Below are 24,721 nucleotides of genomic sequence, written 5' to 3'. Positions count from 1 at the left end.
GCCGGCGGCCCTGAGGGAGCCGGAGCCGGAGCCGGAGCCGGAGCAGTCGGCGGCGATGTCGGTGCAGGTGGCGGTGGCCGCGCCCGCCGTGGAGCTGAAGGAGCTCGGCGGCCCCATGGACAAGGCGGCGGGGCCGCCGTGCGAGCCTGCGGGCGCTCACGCGGCGGGGCACGCCGTGGCGGCGGCGCCCGCCTGCCCCGTGCCGGGCGCCGAGCGTGAGGCGGCCCCGGCCCCCTCCGCCGAGCGGCCTCCGGGGGGCGGCTGCCCCGCGCTCTCCTCGGCCGCCGGCGTGTCCTCGGCCGCCGGCAAGGTGCCGCAGGCTTCGGCCATGAAGAGGAGCGACCCGCACCACCCCCAGCACCGGCACCGCGACGGCGGCGAGAGCGGCGGCGCCGCGGCCGAGGCGCTGGTGAGCCCCGACGGCACCGTCACCGAGGCGCCGCGCACCGTCAAGAAGGTAACGGCGGCGGCAGCGGCAGGGAGCCCTCCTGGCGGGGCTGTGCGGGGCGTCCCCGCGGGCACAGCGCCGTAGCGGGCACGGGGAGCCGGCCCGGGGCTCCGCGGCCGGGCAAAGGACCGGCCCGGTGCGGGGGGTGCCGCTGACCCCCAGGTGCTGCCGTGGCCGCGGCGGTGCTCCGGGGCTGTGGCTGCATTTTGGGGACGTGTTCTGCCGTGCCTGGGGGGGGGGGGGGGGGGGGGGGCTGTTTGCGTCTTGTGCCTCCCCCTCCCCGCCGTGTCTGTGCGGTGGGGAGATGTGGGGTGACACCGAGTGTCCTTACAGCCCGTTCCCGCACCCCCAGGTGACACCGAGTGCGTTTACATCTCACACCTGCACCCCCAGGTGTCTCGGGGTGCCTTGATACCCCGCTTCTGCACCCCCAGGTGACACTGGGTGGGTTTGCACCCCATTTCTGCACCCCCAGGTGACACTGGGGTCCCTTTGCACCCCATTTCTGCCCCCCCCAAGTGCTACTGGGTGCCCTTACACCCTGCTCCTGTCCCCCCAGGTGTCTCTGGGTGCCCTTACACCCCATTTCTGCACCCCCAGGTGACACTGGGTGCCCTTACACCCCATTTCTGCACCCCCAGGTGACACTGGGTGCCCTTACACCCCATTTCTGCACCCCCAGGTGACACTGGGGTCCCTTTGCACCCCATTTCTGCCCCCCCAGGTGTCTCTGGGTGCCCTTACACCCAATTTCTGCACCCCCGGGTGACACTGGGGTGCCCTTACACCCCATTTCTGCACCCCCGGGTGACACTGGGTGCCCTTACACCCCATTTCTGCACCCCCGGGTGCCACTGGGTGCCCTTACACCCCATATCTGCCCCCCCAGGTGTCTCTGGGTGGGTTTATACCCCGTTCCTGCCCCCCCAGGTGTGTCTGGGTGCCCTTACACCCCATTTCTGCACCCCCGGGTGTGTCTGGGTCGGTTTACATCCCATTTCTGCACCCCCAGGTGTCTCTGGGTGCCCTTACACCCCGTTCCCGCACCCCCAGGTGTCTCTGGGTGCCCTTACACCCCATTTCTGCACCCCCAGGTGACACTGGGTGCCCTTACACCCCATTTCTGCACCCCCAGGTGACACTGGGTGCCCTTACACCCCATTTCTGCACCCCCAGGTGTCTCTGGGTGCCCTTACACCCAATTTCTGCACCCCCGGGTGACACTGGGGTGCCCTTACACCCCATTTCTGCACCCCCAGGTGACACTGGGTGCCCTTACACCCCATTTTTGCACCCCCGGGTGCCACTGGGTGCCCTTACACCCCATATCTGCCCCCCCAGGTGTCTCTGGGTGGGTTTATACCCCGTTCCTGCCCCCCCCAGGTGTGTCTGGGTGCCCTTACACCCCGTTCCTGCCCCCCCAGGTGTCTCTGGGTCGGTTTACATCCCATATCTGCACCCCCAGGTGTCTCTGGGTGCCCTTACACCCCATTTCTGCACCCCCAGGTGCCTCTGGGTGGGTTTACACCCCGTTCCTGCCCCCCCAGGTGTGTCTGGGTGCCCTTACACCCCGTTCCTGCCCCCCCAGGTGTGTGAGCTCCAGGGCGTGTGTGTGGGTTCACATCAGGTTCACGTTCCCAGGGTTATCTGGGGAATGTGGATAAGATAAAAATGTCCCAGGTGCCACCGGTGACGTTGGCACCCGGGTGTGCCCGTACCTGGGTGTGGGGTGTGTGGGGGGGGGTTTGGGGGTGCCCCTCTCCCAGGGGTGCTGTGGCCTTGGAGCTGTGAATCCTGGCGAGTCCATCCGTGTGTGTGCAGCTCCTCAGGTGGGCACAGGTACTCCCTGGAGCAGGGGGTGGTGTGTACCTGCTGTGCGTGTAGGGAAATGCACATTTCCCCTGGTTTTTGGCATCTCAGGAGAAGGAGCTGTCCCCTGTGAACCTTTTTAGGGGGGAAACAAGCGTGCCTGTCCTAAGGGAGCCTCTCACCTCGTGAAACTTTGGGGTGAAAAGTTTCATCACCTCCCCTGCTGATGGGCTTCCACCCTCTCTTGGGCTTGCTCCAAAATTTCCTCTCCCTTTTGCAAGGCTCGGGGTGAGGGGGGTTTGTCTCCAGAACTGATTTCCTTCTGGGTGGCTTCCCTGAAATTCCAGTTTCTCCTCGGAAGGAGAACATCCCTGCAGGGCAAGGGCTGGGTCTTGGTTTCTTCATCCCCCTAAAATCCCTTCTTTAGGGTTAGGAGGGGGGTTCAGCTGCTCACTAAAGGACATTTTTCCTCTGAGATCCTGACTCCCATCCCCAGTGTTTGGAGTCCTTTCTGTTTGATATCCTAATCCCATCTCTATTTTTGGACACCCTCAGGGCATCATTTTTCCCCTTAAATGTGCTTCATCCCACCCCTCTCCATTCTTTTCTGGGTTAATGCAAAAAAAAAAAAAAAGGGATTTCACCCTTTTTTCAAAGGCTGAGCTGGGAACTTGAAACAGCTTCAAACCTGCATCACTCCCTTAGGCTGCTCCTAATCCCAGGAGCAGAGCCACAGATCCAGGAGGAAGCTGGAATTCCTGCCTCCCTCTGCTTGGGATGTGCTGCTGGAGAGGATCTGGGACTGTTCCTTCTCCTCCTTTGCCCAGCCACTCAGACCAGGCTTTTCATTCATCCAGCTCCTCTCCTCCTCAGGAGGAGCTGGTGAAAGAAATAACATTTAATATCCTGCTCTTACTGGAATAAAACCAGATTTGGGAGCCATCAAATTGTCCCCAGGCCCGTGGCTGTAAAATTGGGCACGTGGAGCTGGAGCATCTGGTGAAAGGAGGTTTAGGACAAAAATAAGAGAATTTTTTTTTACTCAGATCCAACAGAACTTTGCTGATATAGAGGTAAAAGTGTAATAAAAATAGATGAAATGTGTAGCAGAACTGTGATTCTCCTGAGTGTTTGGTAGAAACAAAATCTCAGTATTTTTTTCTTGGCTGGTTTATATAAATATATTTTTCTTGGTTTTTTTTTTTTTTTCTTCCTTTCCTTGGAATCCTAACACCCATCCTTGAGATATTGTGATTTTGCAGTTCTGAGACAAAAAGAGTTCCCAGGAAATTGCAGTGCCTCTTTTCCCTCTCATTTTAAATCTTCTGTTCTGTCAGTTCAGCATTTTATTGATCTGTCTGCCTTTAGATGTTCTGATTTGTATTTCACCTTGGTAGGGTGTAAAAGAGGAAGGAATAGATGGAGTAGAGGATATTTTTATATATATTTATATGCAGACATTATAGGTGGTGCTGGGTTTCTCTGCCACCTGCAGAGATCAGATCTTGGGGAAAATCCCTGGGGTTGTTGTTCCCTTTGGGTTCTTGCTGGAAATGCTGGAATTCCTCATTCCTGAGGTGAAATTTTGCAGGTGAAAGCTCATCCAGTTCTGACCATCAGCCACAGGAAAAACTTAAATTTTCTCAGAATCAGATTGATTTAACAATTGTGAGGTGACAACTCCGTGCCTCTTTCTTCAGCTGGGAGAAGAATCCCAGGGTGGGATGGGTTGGAAGGGACCAAAAGCTCATCCAGTTCTGACCCCTGCCACAAGAAAACTTAAATTTAATCAGATTCAGGTCTTGATTTAATGATTGTGAGGTGACAACTCCGTGCCCCTTTCTTCAGTTGGGAGAAGAATCCCAGGGTGGGATGGGTTGGGCTGGAAGGGATCCTAAAACTCATCCAGTTCTGACCCTCAGCCACAAGAAAACTTAAATTTAATCAGATTCAGGTCTTGGTTTAATGGCTGTGAAGTGACAACTCCGTGCCCCTTTCTTCAGCTGGGAGAAAAATCCCAGGGTGGGATGGGTTGGGTTGGAAGGGACCTTAAAGCCCAACCAGTTCTGACCCCTGCCACAAGAAAAACTTTAAATTTAATCAGATTCAGATTGATTTAACGATTGTGAGGTGACAACTCCGTGCCCCTTTCTTCAGCTGGGAGAAGAATCCCGGGGTGGGATGGGTTGGAAGGGACCTTAAAGCTCATCCAGTTCTGAGCCCTGCCACAAGAAAAACTTTAAATTTAATCAGATTCAGGTCTTGATTTAACGATTGTGAGGTGACAATTCCGTGCCCCTTTCTTCAGTTGGGAGAAGAATCATAGGGTGGGATGGGTTGGGTTGGAAGGGACCTAAAAGCTCATCCAGTTCTGACCCTCAGCCACAAGAAATCAAGGTTCAGGTCTTGACTGAATGGCTGTGGGGTGCTCGGGGCTCTGGGAGTTCCTGCACCCCACACTGGGCAGGTGTGGGATGGAGGTTCCAGACCTTCCCCTGACCCCTCTCTCCGCGCTCTCCTCCCGTGGCTCCAAGCTGAGGATGCAATTCCTCACTTTGGGCTGAGTGAATTTCCTGCTGGACGAATCTCTCTCGAGAGTGGGGTGGAGGAAGAGCTGGGAATGCAGAGGGAGCTGGAAAAGCCCCTCAGGAGCAGCCGGACGCTGCCCTGGCTGGGCTGTGGGGTGGATTTGGGGTCAGCCCGGCCCCGTTCCCCCTGCCAGGTGGACCCAGGGGCTGGGGAGCAGCTCCAGGTGTTCACAGCTGTGAGTCAGGCCCTGAGTCACCTGCACTGGCTCCATTTTGGGGTTTTAGTGGTGTTTTGATGATGTGGTGATCGCTCATCAGCTTTAGGGGGTGGTGGCTGCTGGTTTTGGGGTTTAGAGTGGTGTTTTGATGATGAGATGATCGCTCATCATCTCTGGGGGGTGGTGGATGCTGGTGTTGTGTTAATTCTTGGAGCATTCCCAGATCCACGCAGCTGAGAGTCACAGAACTTCTGGGAATCCTGTTATTAGTGAGGGGGGAGCCTTAATTAAGCCTGCCAAACTCATTAACTGGGCAATCTCAGCCTTGTCATGACACCTCTGTGCCCCTTTCTTCAGCTGCAGAAGAATGGTGGAATCACGGGATGGGTTGGGCTGGAAGGAACCTTAAAACCCATCCAGTTCTGACCCTCAGCCACAAGAAAAACTTAAATTTTATCAGATTCAGGTCTTGGTTTAATGGCTGTGAAGTGACAACTCTGTGCCCCTTTCTTCAGTTGGGAGAAGAATCACAGGGTGGGATGGGTTGGGTTGGAAGGGACCTTAAAGCCCAACCAGTTCTGACCCCTGCCACCAGAAAAACTTTAAATTTAATCAGATTCAGGTCTTGATTTAATGATTGTGAAGTGACAACTCCGTGCCCCTTTCTTCAGCTGGGAGAAGAATCCCAGGGTGGGATGGGTTGGAAGGGACCAAAAGCTCATCCAGTTCTGAGCCCTGCCACAAGAACAACTTTAAATTTAATCAGATTCAGATTGATTTAACGATTGTGAGATGACAACTCCGTGCCCCTTTCTTCAGCTGGGAGAAGAATCACAGAGTGGGCTGCAAGGGACCTTAAAGCCCATCCAGTTCTGACCCCTGCCACAAGAAAAACTTAAATTTTATCAGATTCAGACTGATTTAATGATTGTGAGGTGACAACTCCGTGCCCCTTTCTTCAGCTGGGAGAAGAATTCTGGGCTGGCATGGGTTTGGTTTGAAAGGACCTTAAAGCTCGTCCAGTTCTGACCCTCAGCCACAAGAAACCTTAAATTTAATCAGATTCAGTTCTTGATGTAATGATTTTAAAGTGACAACTCTGAAGAAGGTGGAATCATGGGATGGGTTGGGTTGGAGGGGACCTTAAAGCCCATCCAGTTCTGACCTCTGCAGCAAGAAAAAAATCAAATTTAATCCAGTTCAGGTCTTGATTGAATGGTTGTGAAGTGACAGCTCCGTGAAGAACGGGATGGGTTGGGTTGGAGGGGACCTTAAAGCCCATCCAGTTCTCACCCTCAGCCACAAGAAAACTTAAATTTTATCAGATTCAGGTCTTGATTTAATGGTTGGGAGATGACAACTCAAGAAGAATCACCCTGTGGATTCCCTTTCTTCAGCTGGGAGAAGAATCCCAGGGTGGGATGGGTTGTGCTGGAAGGGACCTTAAAGCCCAACCAGTTCTGACCCCTGCCACAAGAAATCAAGGTTCAGGTCTTGACTGAATGGCTGTGGGGTGCTCGGGGCTCTGGGAGTTCTTGCACCCCACACTGGGAAGGTTAAACCTCAGCAAGTGGCGAGTTTTACACGAAGCAAACACCGAGCTCCAAAGCAAAGGTGATTTTTTTTGCCCCCCCTGTCCCAGGCACTGCGCAGCAAGCCCAGCCGCCTGCTGGGGTTTCCAGCTGTGTTCTCGAGCTCCTCCCGATGATCAAAGCCGAGGTTTTGTGCTGGCTTTGAGGGATCGATTCACGTCGCCGGCTCCGTTCTCTCTTTGCCGACGCCTCCGCAGCGCCGGGGGCTGCGGGAAGCGGTGCCTTTTGTCACCGCTGAGGAGGTGCCACACGCTCGTGTCACGTCCCTGCTCGGCTGTCACCCTCCTGGAACCCCTGGCGGTGCCATTCCGTCCCCAGGAATGCCTGCTGCTCGCTGGGCTGGCACATCACCTGACGGCCGCGGGAGGTTTTGTTCTGCTCCGGCTATAAATGACTCTCATGTGGCTCCTCTAAATGATGGCTCTGACCTTGCTTCCCAGCAGATTTCACTGGCAGCAAAGCCTGCCTTTCCCCGTGGAAATTCCCACTTCGGTTCGAGGCACAGGAATGAGGCGTTTTCAGCTCTATTAAGGATTTTTTTTTTTCTCCCTTCTAGCCCCCAGCCATCACTTCTGCCAGGTGATAAATGCTTCTTCCCCCGGGGCTGAATTCCCAGGAAATGCTGGAATGCTCTTTAGGAAAACCTTCCCGGGGGAGAGGCAAATTCTTTAATTTGGTGTGATAATCTGGGTTAATTTTAGCAGGTGCCCGCGTGGAGCCGAGTGCAAGGATCAACCCATGGGGCTGAGGAGCGGGGAGATGAAAAAGGAGAGGGAAATAAAAACGGGATGAGGAGGGAACCTTGGAACTGGGAATGGCCAAGCTGCCCTTTGCTGTGGCACCGGGATCTCTTCCTGTGGTGGGTCAGAATTCCAGAATCACACCAAGATCTTTGTGCTGGAGCTTTCCTTATTGCCTGTTTTTACTTCTTGGGGTACACTCAACGGAGCAAAGGCTCGTAAAAAGTGTTGGCAAGTGTAGTGGTTTTGGTTTGTTAATTTAAGATTTTTTTTTTAAAGATTTTTTTGGTTAAAGCATTAAAGAGTGTGGTGGGTTTTGGTGTTGGTTAATTATTAATGTATTTATTTTTTGTTGTCAGATAGGATTAGGAGAAAAGTAGGTTTAAAATTTTATACAGGGTATAAGGAAAATTTTGTTAATAGTTTCAAGGTTTCTTTTCTCTTTTAACATGTGTTTTTCACAGAAGCATGTCCAGTTTTTTAATGGTTGGAAGCTTTGTATCGCTTTTTAAAATGTCTCTCATGTAAAACTGTGACAGCAAGCATGATTGATTGTTTCCCTTGTGAGTGCAGAAGCCAAACCTGTGCTTGAAAAAGTATCTACAGACACATGACTATTTGAAAATTTTCTGAAAGATGGGTATTGGTAATATCTGTTTGCCATAGTTGTAAACTTTGCAACCCTCGGGGGTTGACAGCTCTGGTAGAAACAGGAGGTCCTACAAGGTGACAGGGTAAGCACCAATAATGGCTTTTGTCTGACCTGCGTGGAATTCCCAGAATTCCCAGAATCCCTGGGTTGGGAGAGACCTCCAAGAGCATCGAGCCCAGCCCAGCCCAACAGCTCAGGCAGACCCTGGCACCCAGTGCCACGTCCAGGCTTTTTAAACACATCCAGGGGTGGTGACCCCACCACCTCCCCGGGCAGCCATTCCAGAACTTTATCACCTTTCTGGAAAAGCTTTTTCCTGATATCCAACCTGAATTTCCCTGGGCTCAGCCTGAGCCTGTGTGCTCTGGCTCTGTCAGTGCTGCCTGGAGACAGAGCCCAAGCCCAGCTGAGCACAGGCACCTTTCAGGAGCTGTGGAGAGAGCTGAGGCCAGCCCTGAGTCTCCTTTTCTCCAGGCTGAGCACCCCCAGCTCAGTTCCTCACAGGCTTTGTGCTCCCAGCCCCTCTCCAGCCTCGTTGTCCCCTCTGGATGTGTCCCAAGCTCCTTCCTGAACTGAGGGGCCAGAGCTGGGCACAGCACCCGAGCTGTGCCCTCACCTGTGCCAGGTACAGGGGCACAGTGAGCTCCCTGCTCCTGCTGGCCACACGTTCCTGACACAGGCCAGGTGCCACTGGCCTTGGCCACCAGGGCACGCTGCTGGCTCGTGCCCAGCCTGCTGTCCATCCTTTGTGTCCAGCCACACCAATTCCTGCTGGTGTCCACCCTGAGCCTCCCCTGGCCCAGCCTGAGGCTGCTCCCTCTCCTCCTGAATTCCTATAAAAACAAACAGAGAGAGCTTTAACATCCCTTTCAGCCCCAGCCATTCCCTGATTTTATAATGGTTCCGTGATTCACAGAGGAATAATGGGGGAGAAATCCTTAAATGTCACAGCTGGGTGGAAAAATTTGTCATGCAAATTTTTAGGAGAACCTCGGGAGTATCAAAGCTCTTGTCGTGCTGTGGGGCACTTTAAAAAAAACCCAAAGATTTTTTCCTAATTTAGTTTTAATTTAACCTGCTGTTTAGGTGCATCTTGTGTTATTTTTGAGAGAAAAAAATACCAGATTTTGTGCATTCAGCAGCTCTGTGTTTAACTGCTCATTCTTGCTTTTTTTGTTTTTGACTGATATTCCTGGCAGGTGAATTTTGAAATGTTCTTCCATATGTGGAACAGCTGCTTTGCAGATGATTTTCAAACAGATCAATTGTTTTGGTCAACATCTGGAGGAGAAGAAAAAAGGGAGGAGAAAAAAGAGAGGAGGGGAAAAGAATTGGGGTTTCCTTTGCTAATTGTCAAATAGGATGTGATGTACCAGGTTCGTGTGTTCCTCTTGGAATTTCTGTTCCTGGTGGACACAAAGAATCCATAAGGAGCCAGTAACAAAACCTCCACCCCTGGGAAAGGCTTCACACCCTTTATTTTGTAAATACCCTTCCTACAGACTGGAACCCAGAGTGTTTAAGCTGAACCTGCTCCAAACTGATAACAGAGTAGGAGGACCAAACTGATAACAGAGTAGGAGGAAAAAGAAAAGGACGGGAAAAAAATTAAAAATCAGAACCAGTTTCACGTCTGGTTTGAAATTCTGATGTTGGGTAGAGAGGTAGAGGAGAGGTTCAGGAAAGGGAAGGCTGTTCCCAGGGTGGTTTTGGGGTTGTGAGATGAGGAAAGGGGTTGGGATGGAGCCCTCAGCAGCGAGGATCTGGAGCAGAGCACAGTCAGGGTGTTTTGTAGAATGGATGTGTTTGTTTTCTGCAGCCCTGAGTTGGTTTGGGCTGGAAGGCACCTTAAAGATCTCCAATTCCAACCCCTGCCGTGGGCAGGGCTGCCAGGCTTTGTCACCAGGGTGCCACCCGTGGTGCCAGGCTTTGTCAGGAGCAGTGCCAGCAGAGCTCAGTCTCGGGGGGTTAAATCAGAGCAGAATTCTCCGTGCAGCCATTCCCAGCATTTCCCATGGCAGTGTGACACCCGAGCGGCCTCTGGCCAGCAAATCCTGGCAAACAGGGCGAGCTCGTGCCCGAGTGGCACCAGAGAGGGGCTGGGCAGTGCTGCCCTTGGAGCAAGGGCTCTGCAAGGAGCTGGGAGAAGGATCTGGAGAGGGAAGTGCATCCCTCATCTGCAGCAGCCACCGAGAGGAGCCAAAAGGCTCCTTGGAAATGCAAACACAGCCCGGAGCTTCCAGGGTTGGGTGTCCCCTGCTGGGTTTGGGTGATGCCTGGAGAGGCTGCCTGGAACAGAGGCTGGTCAGTATTAAATGAATAAAGTAGGGATTTATTAAAGATCTTCACAGGATACACCTTGGGCACTGCAGGAGCCTGGCTGTGGATGGACCCAAGGTGGACTCTGAGTCACGAGTGTTCACACTTTTGTAAGTTTGGTCCATTTCCATGTTGGGGTTCATTGTCCAATTCCAGCTCCAGGTGATGCAGTCCCATCCTCCCACACTGCTCTCCTCAATTCCCTGCTGTTTGCACTTTTTGGGCCTGAAGCTGCCCAAAACCCAAGGGGCTGGAAAAGGATTGCTTTGTCTGACTGAGCTGTGAGGAGAACTTGCTGACACGTTATATGAAGTTCAGAGTTATATACCAGTGCAGCACAGAATCTGGAAAATATGAAATATAAACCTTAAGGCATCACGGGGAGCCGTGTGTGCTCCCAGGGTTTGGGGAGCTGCTCCTGTGGGTGCAGAACAAGCAGGAGCAGACAAAGGCAGGACATGGAAGGGAGCCCCGAGGCGTTTCGGGGAGAAGGCCCAGCTGCAGATCGGGGCTTGCACAGGCACACGGGTTTGGAGAGCTCCAGGGGCCTCCAGATGGGCAGACAGGGAAGAGCTGGGAGCTGGAGCTGGCTGCTGATCCCAGGAGAAGCAGCAAGGCAGAGCTGGTTGATGCCTGTGTGAAGGGAGCTGCTTCAGGGAGGTGTCTGGGATGGTTCATTCTTCATCAGCAATGGGCACAGAAGGGCTGGATGTCAGTTCCTGACAGAAGGAGAAAAACGCTTCAGTTCCTGCTTTCCTGGCTCATTCCTGGCCTCAAACACAGCACTGAAGGGTTTTTGTTGCTCTGCGTTTGGTGGGCTCGTGGCAAGCTGGAGCTGTTGTGGTCTGGGCATCAGCACGGATGTGCCAGCCCAAATCTCACCCAAACAGCAGAGGGAAAACCCAGGAGACACCAGCTCTGATTGTTCGGGTGGGGTCTTGGATCCCCTCCTCAGCACAGAAACCTCCCACAGGCTGGGTTCCCAGAGAGGTTCTGGACTCTGCATCCCTGGCAGTGCCCAGGGCCAGGCTGGGCACCGGGGCAGGAGCAGCCTGGGACAGTGGAGGTGTCCCTGCCATGGCAGGGGTGGCACTGCAGGGGCTCTGGGGTCCTTTCCAACACAGGGGCCCACTCATCTGTGGGGTGGAAGAGGCGTTAGAAGCAGGGAGGTGAGGAACAGAAAATCCTCCTGTGCCTGGCCAGGGCTGGGTGTGGTTTTAGGATGACCTTGGGCAAATCCCCCCAGCTCTGCCTGTGCCTTCCTCATTCCCAAGCCCAGGCAGTGTTTGTGCTGTGCTGTTTGAAGATCATTTGCAATTCCAGGAGAGATGAAATCACCATCCACTCGATGTTCCAGGAGAGCTTTTTGTCTGGCATCTCCCTCTTAACTCCCTGCTGGATTATTCCCTGCTCCAGATTTGTTTCCTGCCTGGTTTCTCTGCCTGGACACCAGCCAGCCATTCCCACACCCTGACTCTTCCAGCATCCCCTATAAACCCTGCTCCAGTGCAATCCCAAGGATTCATTTCCGGACATCTGAAGGGTTCAGGGGAAGGGGGAATGGATCCTGAGAGGATGGGAAGGAGCGCTTGGGTGTGGAGGGAGTTTGCTCCCAGCTGTGCTCACGCTGTTCCAGGATATCTTTTGAGCTTTTCAAAGGGAACAGCCCCCAGATGAAAAAAGGGTTTTTAGTTCGTTCTGAACCAGTTACTTTTTTGTCTCAAATAAAATCGGCGATGACTCAAACACCCATAAAAGTGTTTGGCAGAATTCTCCGGCTCTGAAGTTCCGCAATGCATTGCTTGTAAATGTCATTTTTGTGGGAGCCTCTTCAAGTGGGGTCGGGTTCTTTGAGACAGGGCAGAGCCGCCGAGATCCACTTTGCAGCCCTGACTGAAGAATTATTTTGGGTGATTCCAGGAAAGGATTCTGCACGAGGCTTGGGTTATCTGCTCACCACAGCAGAGAAGCTGTTGGGTAACTCCGAGTGCCAAGAACTTTCTGTGCTTTGCTTTGCATTCTTCTTTTTTTTTTTTAAATTTTAATATAAAGAAGCTGAAACATTTTCTGGTTTCTCTGCAGCAGAATGACCACAGATGAGTCACGGGGCTGCCTGAACATGTAAAGCATTTTCAGTGCTCCTTGTGATACTTTTTTGGGTGTCTCACCCGACTCTGATCTGCTGAGACGGTGATTCCAGAGCGTGAGGAAGCTGCTGCTTGGGTCAGGCCCCGTGAAAAGTCCAACCAAAAGCTGGTTTGGAGCTGGAGTTCAGATTGTGATGCTCTGCCCGATTCATCAAGCGATTTTGGGTGGGATTTTTAGCTTCTCTAGCTTGGGTTACTTGAGGAAAACTGAGTAGGTGTGTGCAAAGACCTGCGGAGCTTCCTGGCTGAAGCCCAGCCCAGACAAAGCTCTCGTTGTTCCGCGGGGCCTCTGAGCTGCTTTTTTCTGGTGTTTGTTTGTTCTCTGTGTCCTGCCCTCTGTTGTGTCTGGTGGCTGTCATTAAAGGGACACTTCCCTCCCGGGGCTGGGCTGCAGCTCTGCCCCGACCTCCAGGATGGGCAGTTCAGGCGCTTCCCCAGCAAGGTGGAAAATCCAGAACGCTTGGAAACATCGGGAATTTTGGCCTTTACCCAGCAGCTGGGAGGTGTTGGGGGTTGTATCCACCACAGATCCTGGGATGGGTTGGGTGGGAAGGACCTCAGAGCCCCCCCAGTGCCACCCCTGCCATGGCAGGGACACCTCCCACTGTCCCAGGCTGCTCCAGCCTGGCCTTGGGCGTTCCAGGGATCCAGGGCGGCCACGGCCACGGCTTCTCTGGATTCCATCCCCACCCTCCCAGCCAGGAATTCCTTCCCAAAATCCCAGCCAAATCTCCCCTTTTTTCCAATCTGAAGCCATTCCCCGTGTCCTGTCCCTCCATCCCTTATCCCTGGAATTTCTCTGATCCAGTGCAGCTCTCCTCGAACAATTTGGCTTGGCTTTAATTTCACCTTAATTAAAAAATCTGCTCAACTTTTGGGTTTATTTGGAGTCTGTGGCAAAGGGCTGAAGCAGTTGGATGGAGAACTCCTCAATAATTTACTTGATGCTGGTATTTTTTTATCGTGTCCCTGCTTGTTCCATCCATAATTCCCATTATTTTATAGTGAAGCACTAAGGAAAATGTGGATGGAATTTTGGGATCCTGGACTCTGGATCCCCCCAGCCTCCATTTCCCATCCATAATAATAATAATAATAATAATAATAATAATAATAATAATAATAATAATAATAATAATAATCTTCTCTCAGTATCAAAATCCTGTGAGAATTCTCATTCCCTGCTCAGTAATTCATGTGTGGCTGGGTTTTTTCCCTGTTGTTTGGTTTTTTTTTTTTTTGATTCCTAGCCAATTTATGGCAAATATCACCCAAATCATTCTCCAGCAAATTAATCACCCTCGTCAAGCCTGTCCTTGTTTTCCCTCGGTGAGCACAGAGCAACACAAGAGTTGGTTTTGCCTTTTAATTACTTTTTTCCCCTGCTTGGCCTCTTTAGTTTTGGCCTTGTCAGGAAGGGCCACAGAAGTGGAAGGTGGAAATTTGTGGTTGGAAATGGAAATTTTTAGTGGAAAATGGAATTTTGTGGTGGAAGGTGGAAATTTGTGGCTGGAAATGGAAATTTTTAGTGGAAAATGGAATTTTGTGGTGGAAGGTGGAAATTTGTGGTTGGAAATGGAAATTTTTAGTGGAAAATGGAATTTTGTGGTGGAAGGTGGAAATTTGTGGTTGGAAATGGAAATTTTTAGTGGAAAATGGAATTTTGTGGTGGAAGGTGGAAATTTGTGGTTGGAAATGGAAATTTTTAGTGGAAAATGGAATTTTGTGGTGGAAGGTGGAAATTTGTGGCTGGAAATGGAAATTTTTAGTGGAAAATGGAATTTTGTGGTGGAAGGTGGATTTTTTTTTTGTGGTGGAAGATGTAGTTTTGTGGTGGAAGATGGAATTTCGTCGTGGAAAATGGGGATTTGTCGTGAGAAATGGAATTTTGTCGTGGAAGATGGAATTTCATTGTGGAAAATGGAGTTTTGTCATGGAAGATGGAATTTTGTGGTGGAAAATGGAGCTTTATTGTGGGAGATAGAGGTTTGTCGTGGAGAACTGAATGCTTCTGTGGAAGGTGAATTTCTGTTGTGGAAGATGTAGTTTTGTGGTGGAAAATGGAATTTTCCACCACAATTTGTGGTGAAAGGTGGAATTTCATTGTGGAAAATGGAAATTTTTCGTGACAAATGGAATTTTGTGGTTGAAGGTGGAAATTTGTGATGGAAGATGGAATTTCATTGTGGAAAATGGGAATTTGTTGTGGAAAATGGAGTTTTATCACAGGAGATGGAATTTTGTCATGGGAAATGAAATTTTGTGGTTAAAGATGGAATTTCATTGTGGAAAATGGCGTTTTGTCATGGAAGATGGAATTTTGCTGTGGAAAATGGAATTTGTTGTGGAAGATGGAATTTTGTGGTGGAAGATGGAATTTCATTGTGGAAAATAGAAACTTGTGACAAATGGAATTTTATCTTGGAGGATGGAATTTTGCTGTGGAAGATGGAATTTCATCATGGAAAATGGAAGTTTTGTCATGAGAAATGGAATTTTGTCACGGAAAATGGAATTTTGTCACAGAAAATGGAATTTTGTGGCGGAAATGGAATTTCGTAGTGGAAAATGGAGTTTTATTGCAGGAGATGGAATCTTGCGGTGGGAAATGGAATTTTGTGGTGGAAGATGGAATTTCATCATGGAAAATGGAGTTTTGTCATGAGAAATGGAATTTTGTCATGGAAGATGGAATTTTTTCACGGAAAATGGAATTTTGTGGCGGAAAATGGAATTTCGTAGTGGAAAATGGAGTTTTATTGCAGGAGATGGAATCTTGCGGTGGGAAATGGAATTTTGTCATGGAAGATGGAATTTTGTCACGGAAAATGGAATTTTGTGGCGGAAAATGGAATTTTGTGGCGGAAAATGGCATTTCGTAGTGGAAAATGGAGTTTTACCGCAGGAGATGGAATCTTGCGGTGGGAAATGGAATTTTGTCACGGAAGTTGGAATTTTGCAGGGGGAAATTCCATTTCCCGCAGCTCCCTCATCCAAAGGCTCCGAACGGAATTTGCCACCAAGGCTGGCTCTGAACCGCGCCGTGATCCAAGCACTGAGAACACCGAGATCACCCCATTTCCTGCCGTTCCACCACTCGTTCTCCGCCTCGTTTTTCCTCCTCCATCCATCCCCTGGATTTCCACAGCTCCTGCTTGCAATTTCATTTGCAATTCCGGGTTCTGGTCATCAATCACTGCCGGATTTTGGCTGCGAGGAGAGGCAGAAATGGCTCTCCTTCCCCTCGGAGGGGACGTAAATCATTTTCCAATTAGGAAAGGAGCCTGCCCGTGCATCCCACGGGATTTTCCCGGCTGAGAGACGCCCCTGCCGCTCCGCACTTGCAGCAGTTTCAGATAATAAACCATAAAAAAATGTGGTTGCAGCAGGATTTTTGCCCAATTGGATGTTTTCAGACTTTAAAAAAAAAAAAAAAAAATTAGACGTAGAAAATGTGGTGTTGTGGTAATTGAAGCCATCAAAACCTCCGGGGTAATTAAGATTTTGTTAAAGCAACGAGGAGCAAAGGGAATGTTTCATTTGGAAGATCACACAAGCCCTGCTTCCTCCTTTATTTATTGTGTGTTTATTCCAGTTTGGAGTGGCAAATCCTGGAAGTTCCAATGTCTGGAAATACCCACATTTCCCCCCAAAAAAACCCCAAAAAACCAAACCATCTCAGGTCTGGTTTGTGCTCCTCACGGAAGGGGAATGGGTTTTCCACAGCCAAATTTGGGATAAAATCATTGAGGGATGGAGGGAATGATGGTGTTAGAGCTGGACACAGAGAAGATGGGATTTGGGAAGGAATTCCTGGCTGGAATGGAACTCCCAGAGAGGCTGGAATCCCTGTGAGTGTCCAAGGATAAAAACTTGAGGCACCCTGGGATAGTGGAAGGTGTCCCTGGATGTGCTTTGAGGCCATTCCCACCCAAACCATTCCAAATTTTCCCTCTTCCCTGAGCCTTCACACAGATGTTGGGAACAGCCCCCTCAAACAGCTGTTGTCACCCCAAACCAGCCCATTCTGAGCTGGCAGTGAGGAAACCTTGAAATCCATGGAGAATTCCCTGCCTGCAGGCTGGATCCATGAGAAAAGCAGAATTTCCGAGGAACTTGTTGGTATTTTTAGGTGATACAATCTAAACAGAACAAAGCCATGCCCAGGATTCACATCTTGAGCTGGAGATTCCTTCCCTTTCCCTTCCTTTCCCCTCCTTTCCTTTCCCTCCTTCCTTTCCCTCCTTCCTTTCCCCTCCTTTCCCCTCCTTTCCCTCCTTTCCCTCCTTCCTTTCCTTTCCTTTCCATTCCTGTTCCTTTTTTCCTTTCCTTTCCTGTTCCTTTCCTTTCCTTTCCTTTCCTTTCCTTTCCTTTCCTTTCCTTTCCTTTCCTTTCCTTTCCTTTCCTTTCCTTTCCTTTTCCTTTCCTTTCCTTTCCTTTCCTTTTCCTTTCCTTCCCTTTCCTTTCCTTCTTCCTTCCTTCCCTTTCCCTTCCCTTCCCTTCCCTTCCCTTCCCTTCCCTTCCCTTCCCTTCCCTTCCCTTCCCTTCCCTTCCCTTCCCTTCCCTTCCCTTCCCTTCCCTTCCCCTTCCCTTCCCTTCCCTTCCTTCCCTTCCCTTCCCTTCCCTTCCCTTCCCTTCCTTCCCTTCCCTTCCCTTCCCTTCCCTTCCCTTCCCTTCCCTCCCTTCCCTTCCCTTCCCTTCCCTTCCCTTCCCTTCCCTTCCCTTCCCTTCCCTTCCCTTCCCTTCCCTTCCCTTCCCTTCCCCCCTTTCCCACCAAATTTCTCCCTCACAAAAAATGCTAGGAAAGGTTTTGTGGCATCAGGAAGTTGCAGGTGGAAGGTGTGGTTTGTGCTGGGCAACACAAGCAGAGTTAAACACTGAAATTCATCAAAGGTGCAGCCCAAACCTCGGGTTAATTAGGCAGGAATCCGTGTTTTTAATGGGATTTGTCCTTTTCTTTTTTCCCTGAATGCATCGAAAGCCAAAATCTTTGGTTGTGCAGGAGGGTGAGGAGTCAACGTGGGGATGAGACAGAAAGGTCAGCGAGGATGTTGAGTTTATTTTTTGTTTTTATCCATCCTTTTGGGGACTGATTCTCTCCAAGTCCGTCTCACGTGGAGCTCTGGGTGGTTTTCAGATATTCTTTTCTCTCCCCTGCATTCCCAGGAATGTTTTTGCCCAGGGAAGTTGTGGATTCTCCATCCCTGGAAGTGTCCCAGGCCAGGTTGGAGCACCCCGGGATAGGGGAAGGTGTCCTTGCCCATGGCAGGAGTGGAAAAAACCCCCAATTTTAAGGTCCCTTCCCACCAAAACCATTCCATGATTCTCTGATGCAACAAAAAAATTTTGTCTTGGAATGGGGAAAACACAGAAAAGGACAGAAATTTGTTGTTCTTTACAGAGTTATTTATCTGTAGAGGAATTACTGAACCCTTCAAGGACTCTGGGCTCTACAAGGGAAGTTGTCGTGGTGTGAGGGTGTTGCTGGAAGGCCTAAAAATGTCAAAAGATTTGCTGGAAAAGCTTAGGAATGGGATGGTTTGCCTTCCACAGCACCCAAATTTAGGTTGGAGGAATCAGGGGAGGAAAGGCTTAAGCCTTGTGAGAAAAGCTGGTGTTTGGAATCCTTTAAATAAACAGAATAATCCCTAAACACACACTGGCACCGTGGGCAGGGCTCAGCCGTGCAGGAAATCCCACAAAGATTCGGGGTCACCCTGAGCTGTGGCCCCGGGGCTGTGGGTGCAGCAGGGCAGGGAAGGACCTTCAGGAAGAGCTTTGATTTTGATAAATTCGGGGTATTTTGAGATTTTTTTTTTGGTGTGTGTGTGTGTTTTAAAGGCTGTAATTTCACAAATTCCAAGGCAGAGCTGCTGTGGGCAGGGGTGAGGGGTGAGGCTGCTTCAGGAGAGCGGGGAGAAGGTTTGGGAATTCTGGTGGGGAAAGAAATGACCTCAGGGAGGCTGGGAAAAGGGCAAGGGATGGAGGCTGAGGGATGCTAACAGCAGGATCATCTGAAAATCATGGAATCGCTGGGGTTGGAAAAGCCCAGGCTGAGGCCGCTCCCTCTTCTCCCAGGGCTCATTCCCTGGATAGTCGGGATGTGCTGGGAATTCTCATGGGGGTGTGAGCACAGAATTCCCAGATTATTGAGGCTGGGAAAGAATTCCAAGGGCACCGAGTCCCAGCTGGGCCCGATCCCAGCCCTGAGTGGAATTCTGGGAATTCCTTGGACACCTCCAGGGATGGGCACCCCAAAGCTCCCCGGGCAGCCCCTGCCGAGGCCCGAGCCCCTTTCCATGGAAAATGATCCCAAATCTCCGAGCTGAGCCTGCCTGGCCCAGGCTGAGGCCGCTGCCTCTGTTCCCGGGGCTCATTCCCTGGAGCAGATCCCGATCCCCGCTGGCTCCTGGCAGGAGCTGGGCAGAGCCAGAAGGACATTCCCGATCCCTGCCCCGATGGCAGCAGAGCTGCCCTGGCCCCGATCCCGGGGCAGATCCCGCTTTTCCCGGCCTCTCCCAAACGTGGCTGAATTATCCTGAATTCACCAGGCTGATGCCTCAGGTTTTAGCTTTTATATTTTTCTGAGCTGCTTTAGTGTGTGGGGTCTGAGCTTCACATTATGGGATGGCGAGCTCTCTGCACAGAGCAGGGAGACAAAACAATTCCTGCTCCAGCTGGGCACCAAGGACAAATGATCCAAAGCTCAGGCCCAGGAGCACAAACAGCGTGGGCTGGAGAGAGAAAAACAAGCAGGATGGGAGTGCCTGGGCTAAAGCTGGAATGGGACAATGAACTGCAAGGTGCAAATGGAGCAGAGCTGATCCCAGTGAGAGCCCCCGGGAGCGCTCGTGCATTTTGGGACCATTTTGGTTCCTCTTGGCTGCAGCCCTGGCTGGGCTCTGCTGCTGCCCAAGGTGGATCCATGCAGGAGATCCTTGGAATAAATCCCTGCTTTGTTCTGTAGCTCTGCCAGCCTCTGTTCAGCTCAGCCTCCACAGGGCATCACAGGGAACACCTGCAGGGATTTGCTGCTGTGGAATCCTGGGGTCAGGAGATTCTGGGGACCCTTTCTGGGCTTTGTGCCGCGGCCGTTCCAGCCCTGCTCCCACAACCCCACAATCCCAGAGCAGCTCTGAGAGCCTGCCCTGGTGCCAAAGGCAAAATTCCCGTGCTTGGGAAGAGGATGGAACCCGAGCTGGCATTCAGGGAAACCCGGCCATCGTTATCAGCACGCCCGATTAATTAATGCTGAGGGATTCTGTGCATTCTGAGGGCATTAATTACTCACTGAAGGCCTTGGCTGCTCAGAGCCTGGCTCCAGGACATTCCCAAATTTGGGAAGAGCTGTGTTTGCTGCAGGGAATGGTGGGAGCAGCCCCTGGGGGTTTTCCTCTCACCACGTGTCACTGGAGAGGTTTTTAGGGCTCGTCCCTGTGAGCCACTGAGCAAATCCCGTGTTCCATGGGATTGGCAGCTCCAGGGATTGCATGGAAAAATCCCAGTGCCATCAGTCCTTCTTCCTCCAGGTGCCTGGGCTGGCTTGGGTTTGACCTCCCCCCGGATTCTCCATTTTTTCCACTGGATCCATCCATAACTTTATTCCCAGAACCCTTTCCTGCCTAAGCAGTAAGGAGGGAGAGCTTTGGGATGGACAGAGAGCTTTGGGGTGGAGGGAGAGTTTTGGGATAGACAGGGAGCTTTGGGATGGAGGGAGAGCTTTGGGATGGACAGAGAGCTTTGGGATGGACAGAGAGCTTTGGGATAGAGGGAAAGCTTTGGGATAGAGGGAAAGCTTTGGGATGGAGGGAGAGCTTTGGGATGGACAGAGAGCTTTGGGGTGGAGGGAAAGCTTTGGGATGGAGGGAGAGCTTTGGGATGGAGGGAGAGCTTTGGGATAGAGGGAGAGTTTTGGGATAGACAGGGAGCTTTGGGATGGAGGGAAAGCTTTGGGATGGAGGGAGAGCTTTGGGATGAACAGAGGGCTTTGGGATGCTTTCCCTCACAGCATTCCCTGTTTTCTGTGTCAGATTAAGAATATTTCATTGCATTCTCTTCAGTTCAACATCTGTACAGCCAATTTCTCTCTCTAAAACCCGTTTGATTTTAACTTTGCTATTATTAACTATTATTTAACTTTGCTATTAACTTAATGTAATTCACAGCAGTGATTGGATTGTTTCAGCTGCCCCAAACAAGTGGAGTCCTTTCCAGATCTCACTTGGACTGAGGATGCTGGCAAAGGGAAGGAACGGGAATGAGTTGGGGCTGCTCTAATCTCATTAACTGAAATATTTTCTGACCTGCCAGTGACTCTCGGGGCATGAGGAAAACAAAAATCAAAGGCTTGGATGGCTGAGAATGGAAAAATTGCCATTAATGTGATTTGGTTGCCTTGACCTTTCTGTCCTCCCCCAAATTAATAAGGGAACATGAGTGCAAAGCCAAAATCCTGCCTTTCAAACAGGTTCCCACCTTTTGCCAGAAGACTGAGGAATCCCCTTTTTCCTTGGCTCCCACTCCTGTGTCAGAGGGTTTGTTGGAATTTTAGATTAATTTATTTAAGCTGTGCATTGTGTAAGGCTGCCTTGAAGAGAGTGCTCAGGGAAATAACCACAATTCTGTATACACTTCTATATTTTAGATGCAGTTAACAGCAAAAAATCTGCCTATAAAGGAGATTTTTTTTTGTTGTTGTTATTGTTGTTCCAAAAATTGCTTTTAGTCCCCAGAACCAAAACTGCTGGAATCTTGACCAGGCTCAAAATTCTCATTTTAGCCTTCTTGGCAGAGATCTCCCAGCTCCTGATGCTGCTCCCAGTGCACAGCTGAGCCCCTGGGAGCGTCGTGCTGGGGTGGGGTGAGGGATCCCTGTGCCAAAACAATTCCTGCTGGAGGTGGAACAACGTGCAGAGAGCCACGAGCGGTGTTTAAGTGACATTTCATCTGATATCAAATCTGAAAGTGGCCCTGGACAGGGCTTGGAGCAACCTGGGATGGTGGAAATTGTCCCTGTGTGTGGCAGAGGGGTGGAACTGGAGCCCTTTAGGGTCCCTTCCAACCCAAATTCCTGGCTGTGATTCCATAAAAAATGCTATTTACTGCTATTATTTGCGTGTCTTAAAAATCCTTCACCCTCTTTTTGCACCTTGATCCAGCCTGCAGGGCTTTATCTCAGATATCATCACGTGAGATAAGCAGATATCATCACTCAGGTGAACAAATACCAGAGATTTTCTCTTCCAGCTGGAAAACTGTGCTGAGATCCCACCTGGTTCAGCTTTTCCCTTCCTGTGCCTCTCTTCCCACACCTCCATCAGCCTGGCCTTTCCACCCTTCTATTTAAATCCCCCACACTTTGGATTTCTCAGCCTTTTGCTGCCATTATCTCCGTGGGGTTCCTGGAAATGCGAGGACATTCTTCATTAAATCTGCTGCTCCTTAGAAACTCGTGGCTCTCAAATTGCTCCTTTCAGCTTTTCCTCCTGCCACACTCATTAAATCCCATTTTCTGAGCTCCTGGGAATGGTGCTGAGGACAGGCCCAGCTCTGGAGTTCAGCTGCAGGGAAAAGGAGCTGCAGCACCTTTTGTGAAGGGCTCAGATTCTCCTGCAAATTCCAAATATCCGGCTTTTCACTTCCTTGGAAATTATTATTTTATTGCCTCTGCACGGGGAAGCTGAAATGAGGAGAAGAGGGGACCTGGAGGAAGTGATGCTGCCTGTTGATCCTTTGGGAGAATCCATTTGGATTTCTGAGGGGAAAATCCATTAGAATCGTTAAAAGGAAAGCTCTGAAAGTGCCACAAACACGGAATAAAAATGCACTCAGCTGGGGAGGGGGGGTCTGTGCAAACCTCGTGAGGATCAGCGAGGCCAGGGGCAAATCCTGCACCTGGGTTGGGCAATTCCAGCCCCACATCCAGGCTGGGGGATGGAGGGATGGGGAGCAGCCCTGGGAGAGGGACCTGGAGCAAATCCACAGGAGGCCCCGGAGCTGCTGCAGGGCTGGAGCCTCTCAGATCCCAGGGATGCAGGCTGGGAGAGCTGGGAATGATCCCCTGGAGAGGAGAAGGATCCAGGGAGAGCTTCCAGCACATTCCAGGGGTTCCAGGAGAGCTGCAGAGGGACTGGGGACAAGGCCTGCAGGGACAGGACACAGGGAATGGCTCCCACTGCCAGAGGGCAGGGATGGATGGGATCTTGGGAATTGGGAATTCCTGGCTGGGCTGGAATTGAATTCCCAGAGCAGCTGGGGCTGCCCCTGCATCCCTGGAATGTCCCAGGAAAGGCTGGAGCAGCCTGGGATGGTGGGATTGGAATGGGATGGGATTTGAGGTCCCTTCCCACCCAAACCGTTCTGGGATTCTGGGATCAAGGGGGCTCAGAATCCATCCTGAGGGATTTTTATGGAAGTTGGGGATGGAAAAGGGAAGGGAGACCCTTCCTGGAGTCCCGAGCTTCCCAGTGAAGCCCCCGGATCCCAAAATTCCTTCCTGGAGCGGAGTCGGGGTGGGGCTGGATCCAATCCCAGGCTGGGAGAGCTGGGAATGGAGGGAATTCCCTGGGAAAGGGAGATTGGGGTGGGATTTTGGGAATTGGGAATTCCTGGCTGGGCTGGAATTGCCAGAGCAGCTGGGGCTGCCCCTGCATCCCTGGAATGTCCAAGGCCAGGCTGGACATGGGGACAGAGGGAGGTGTCCCTGCCGTGGCAGGGGTGGCACTGGAGGGGCTTTGGGGTCCCTTCCCACCCAAACCATTCCATGATCCCTCCCATCCCCATTTATCCCAAGCAGATCCTTTGAATTATTCTGCTGATCCTGAGTCACCCATGTCATGGATGACAAATCCCTGACTTCCAAAAACCTGCAAATAATGCAGGTTTGGGCAACGTGCAAGTCCACAAAACCCTTTTATTTTTAAAGACAAGACCCCAGTCCACAAAACCCTTTTATTTTTAAAGACGAGACCCCAGATGATTCCCAGATAAAACAGCAGCTGGGTTGGATTTTTCCAGGATATTCCCTCTGTCAGCCCCTTCTCCAGCAGAATGTGACTAACGCTGTGTTAATTAATGCGTGTTAATTATCCGTGTTCATACGTGCTGTTCCCAACCCCTGCTTTTTATAAACCCTGCACCTTCCAGCGGGGGCTGGGGTTGTCTCCTGAAACTCCTCAGGGATCTCAAGATTTCTTCTGCCCCCGCTGAGACCAGCCTGGTCAGCAAATAATTATTTTAGTTAATTCTGGCTCAATCAGGTTGGGAACACCCAAAAATTCCTCACTGGGCAGACTGGAGGAGCTGGGAACTTCCCCTGGAGTTGTTTGAGGTGGTGGCATCAGCACTTTTGGATGTTTGCATCCCCAAAAAAATGTAGATTTTAGCGTCTTTTCCGTAAATCCAAGGAAATGATGATAAGTTCAGTGTGCTACAGTGAAAAAAAAGGCTGAATTTAGCTTTGAGCAGTGATTTTTTGGTGGAGAACTGAACGTGGAGCACCTGCTTGGTTTTCAGGATGATTTTTTTTTCCCCTTAATTATTTTCTATTAGTACACAAAGGGGGGATGGGTGAGCAGAGCAGAGCAGATGGGAGGAAACCAGATTGGAGTGGGACCACGGGATCCAGGAAAGCTGGAAAAGGACACCAAGTACTGCTGGAAACTCTGGGTGCAGAGTCATTATTATTTATCCCTGAAATTCCTGCTCCGGCGTCTCTGCAAAGCTGGGAACAGATCCTGCCTGAAATAATTCAAAAATAATTCAAAAATAATTTTAAAAAATAATTAAAAATAATTCAAATACAATTCAAATAATTGGAATAATTCAGTGCCTCTTTTGGAACCCTCAGTGCATAAAGAGCCAATTTCACGTGTTCCACGCTCCTGTCACCCCCGTGGATCCCATTCCCGGGCGTGGGAGGGAATAACTCAGCTTTTCCTTGGGAGCTGTCAGAGCTTCCAGAGGGAGGCTCGTTAGTAATCCCTCATTAGTCTCATTTTAAGGCTCTCACACGGATTTTAACGTCCCCCTTGATCTTTTAATACACATGAAAAGAAAAAAAAAAAAATCCTTAATTGATTCACCTGCCTCTCTCTTTCCTTTTGGGTTTATCGGGCTGCGTTTATTAATCCCCTTGGAGCCCTCCAGGATGGCTCCCGGATGATTCCAAGGATAAATTCCAAGGAATTTATCCTTTATCCTCGAGTTTCAGTTTGTCCCTGGTTGGGTTTGGTTAAAATAAGTGTGGGTTGCTCCGTGTTTTCCCAGC

At 50.7% G+C, this 24,721-nt stretch overlaps 1 protein-coding gene across 1 annotated transcript in view; it reads left to right on the top strand.

The window, feature by feature from the left end:
• AHCYL2 (adenosylhomocysteinase like 2) overlaps positions 1 to 24,721 on the top strand; it is a 68,576-nt gene continuing 43,855 nt past the window's right edge. The window contains exon 1 of the mRNA XM_053978961.1: positions 1 to 457. Within this exon, the coding sequence (XP_053834936.1) occupies positions 56 to 457 (402 nt within the window). The 5' untranslated portion in view covers positions 1 to 55. The remainder of the gene's footprint in view (positions 458 to 24,721) is intronic.

This window comes from Vidua macroura, chromosome 5 (genome assembly GCF_024509145.1).
Source record: "Vidua macroura isolate BioBank_ID:100142 chromosome 5, ASM2450914v1, whole genome shotgun sequence".
In the NCBI taxonomy this organism is placed as follows: domain Eukaryota; kingdom Metazoa; phylum Chordata; class Aves; order Passeriformes; family Viduidae; genus Vidua; species Vidua macroura.
The sequence above is the reverse complement of the archived record's forward strand: the minus strand, read 5'-3'. Positions and strand labels throughout refer to the sequence as shown.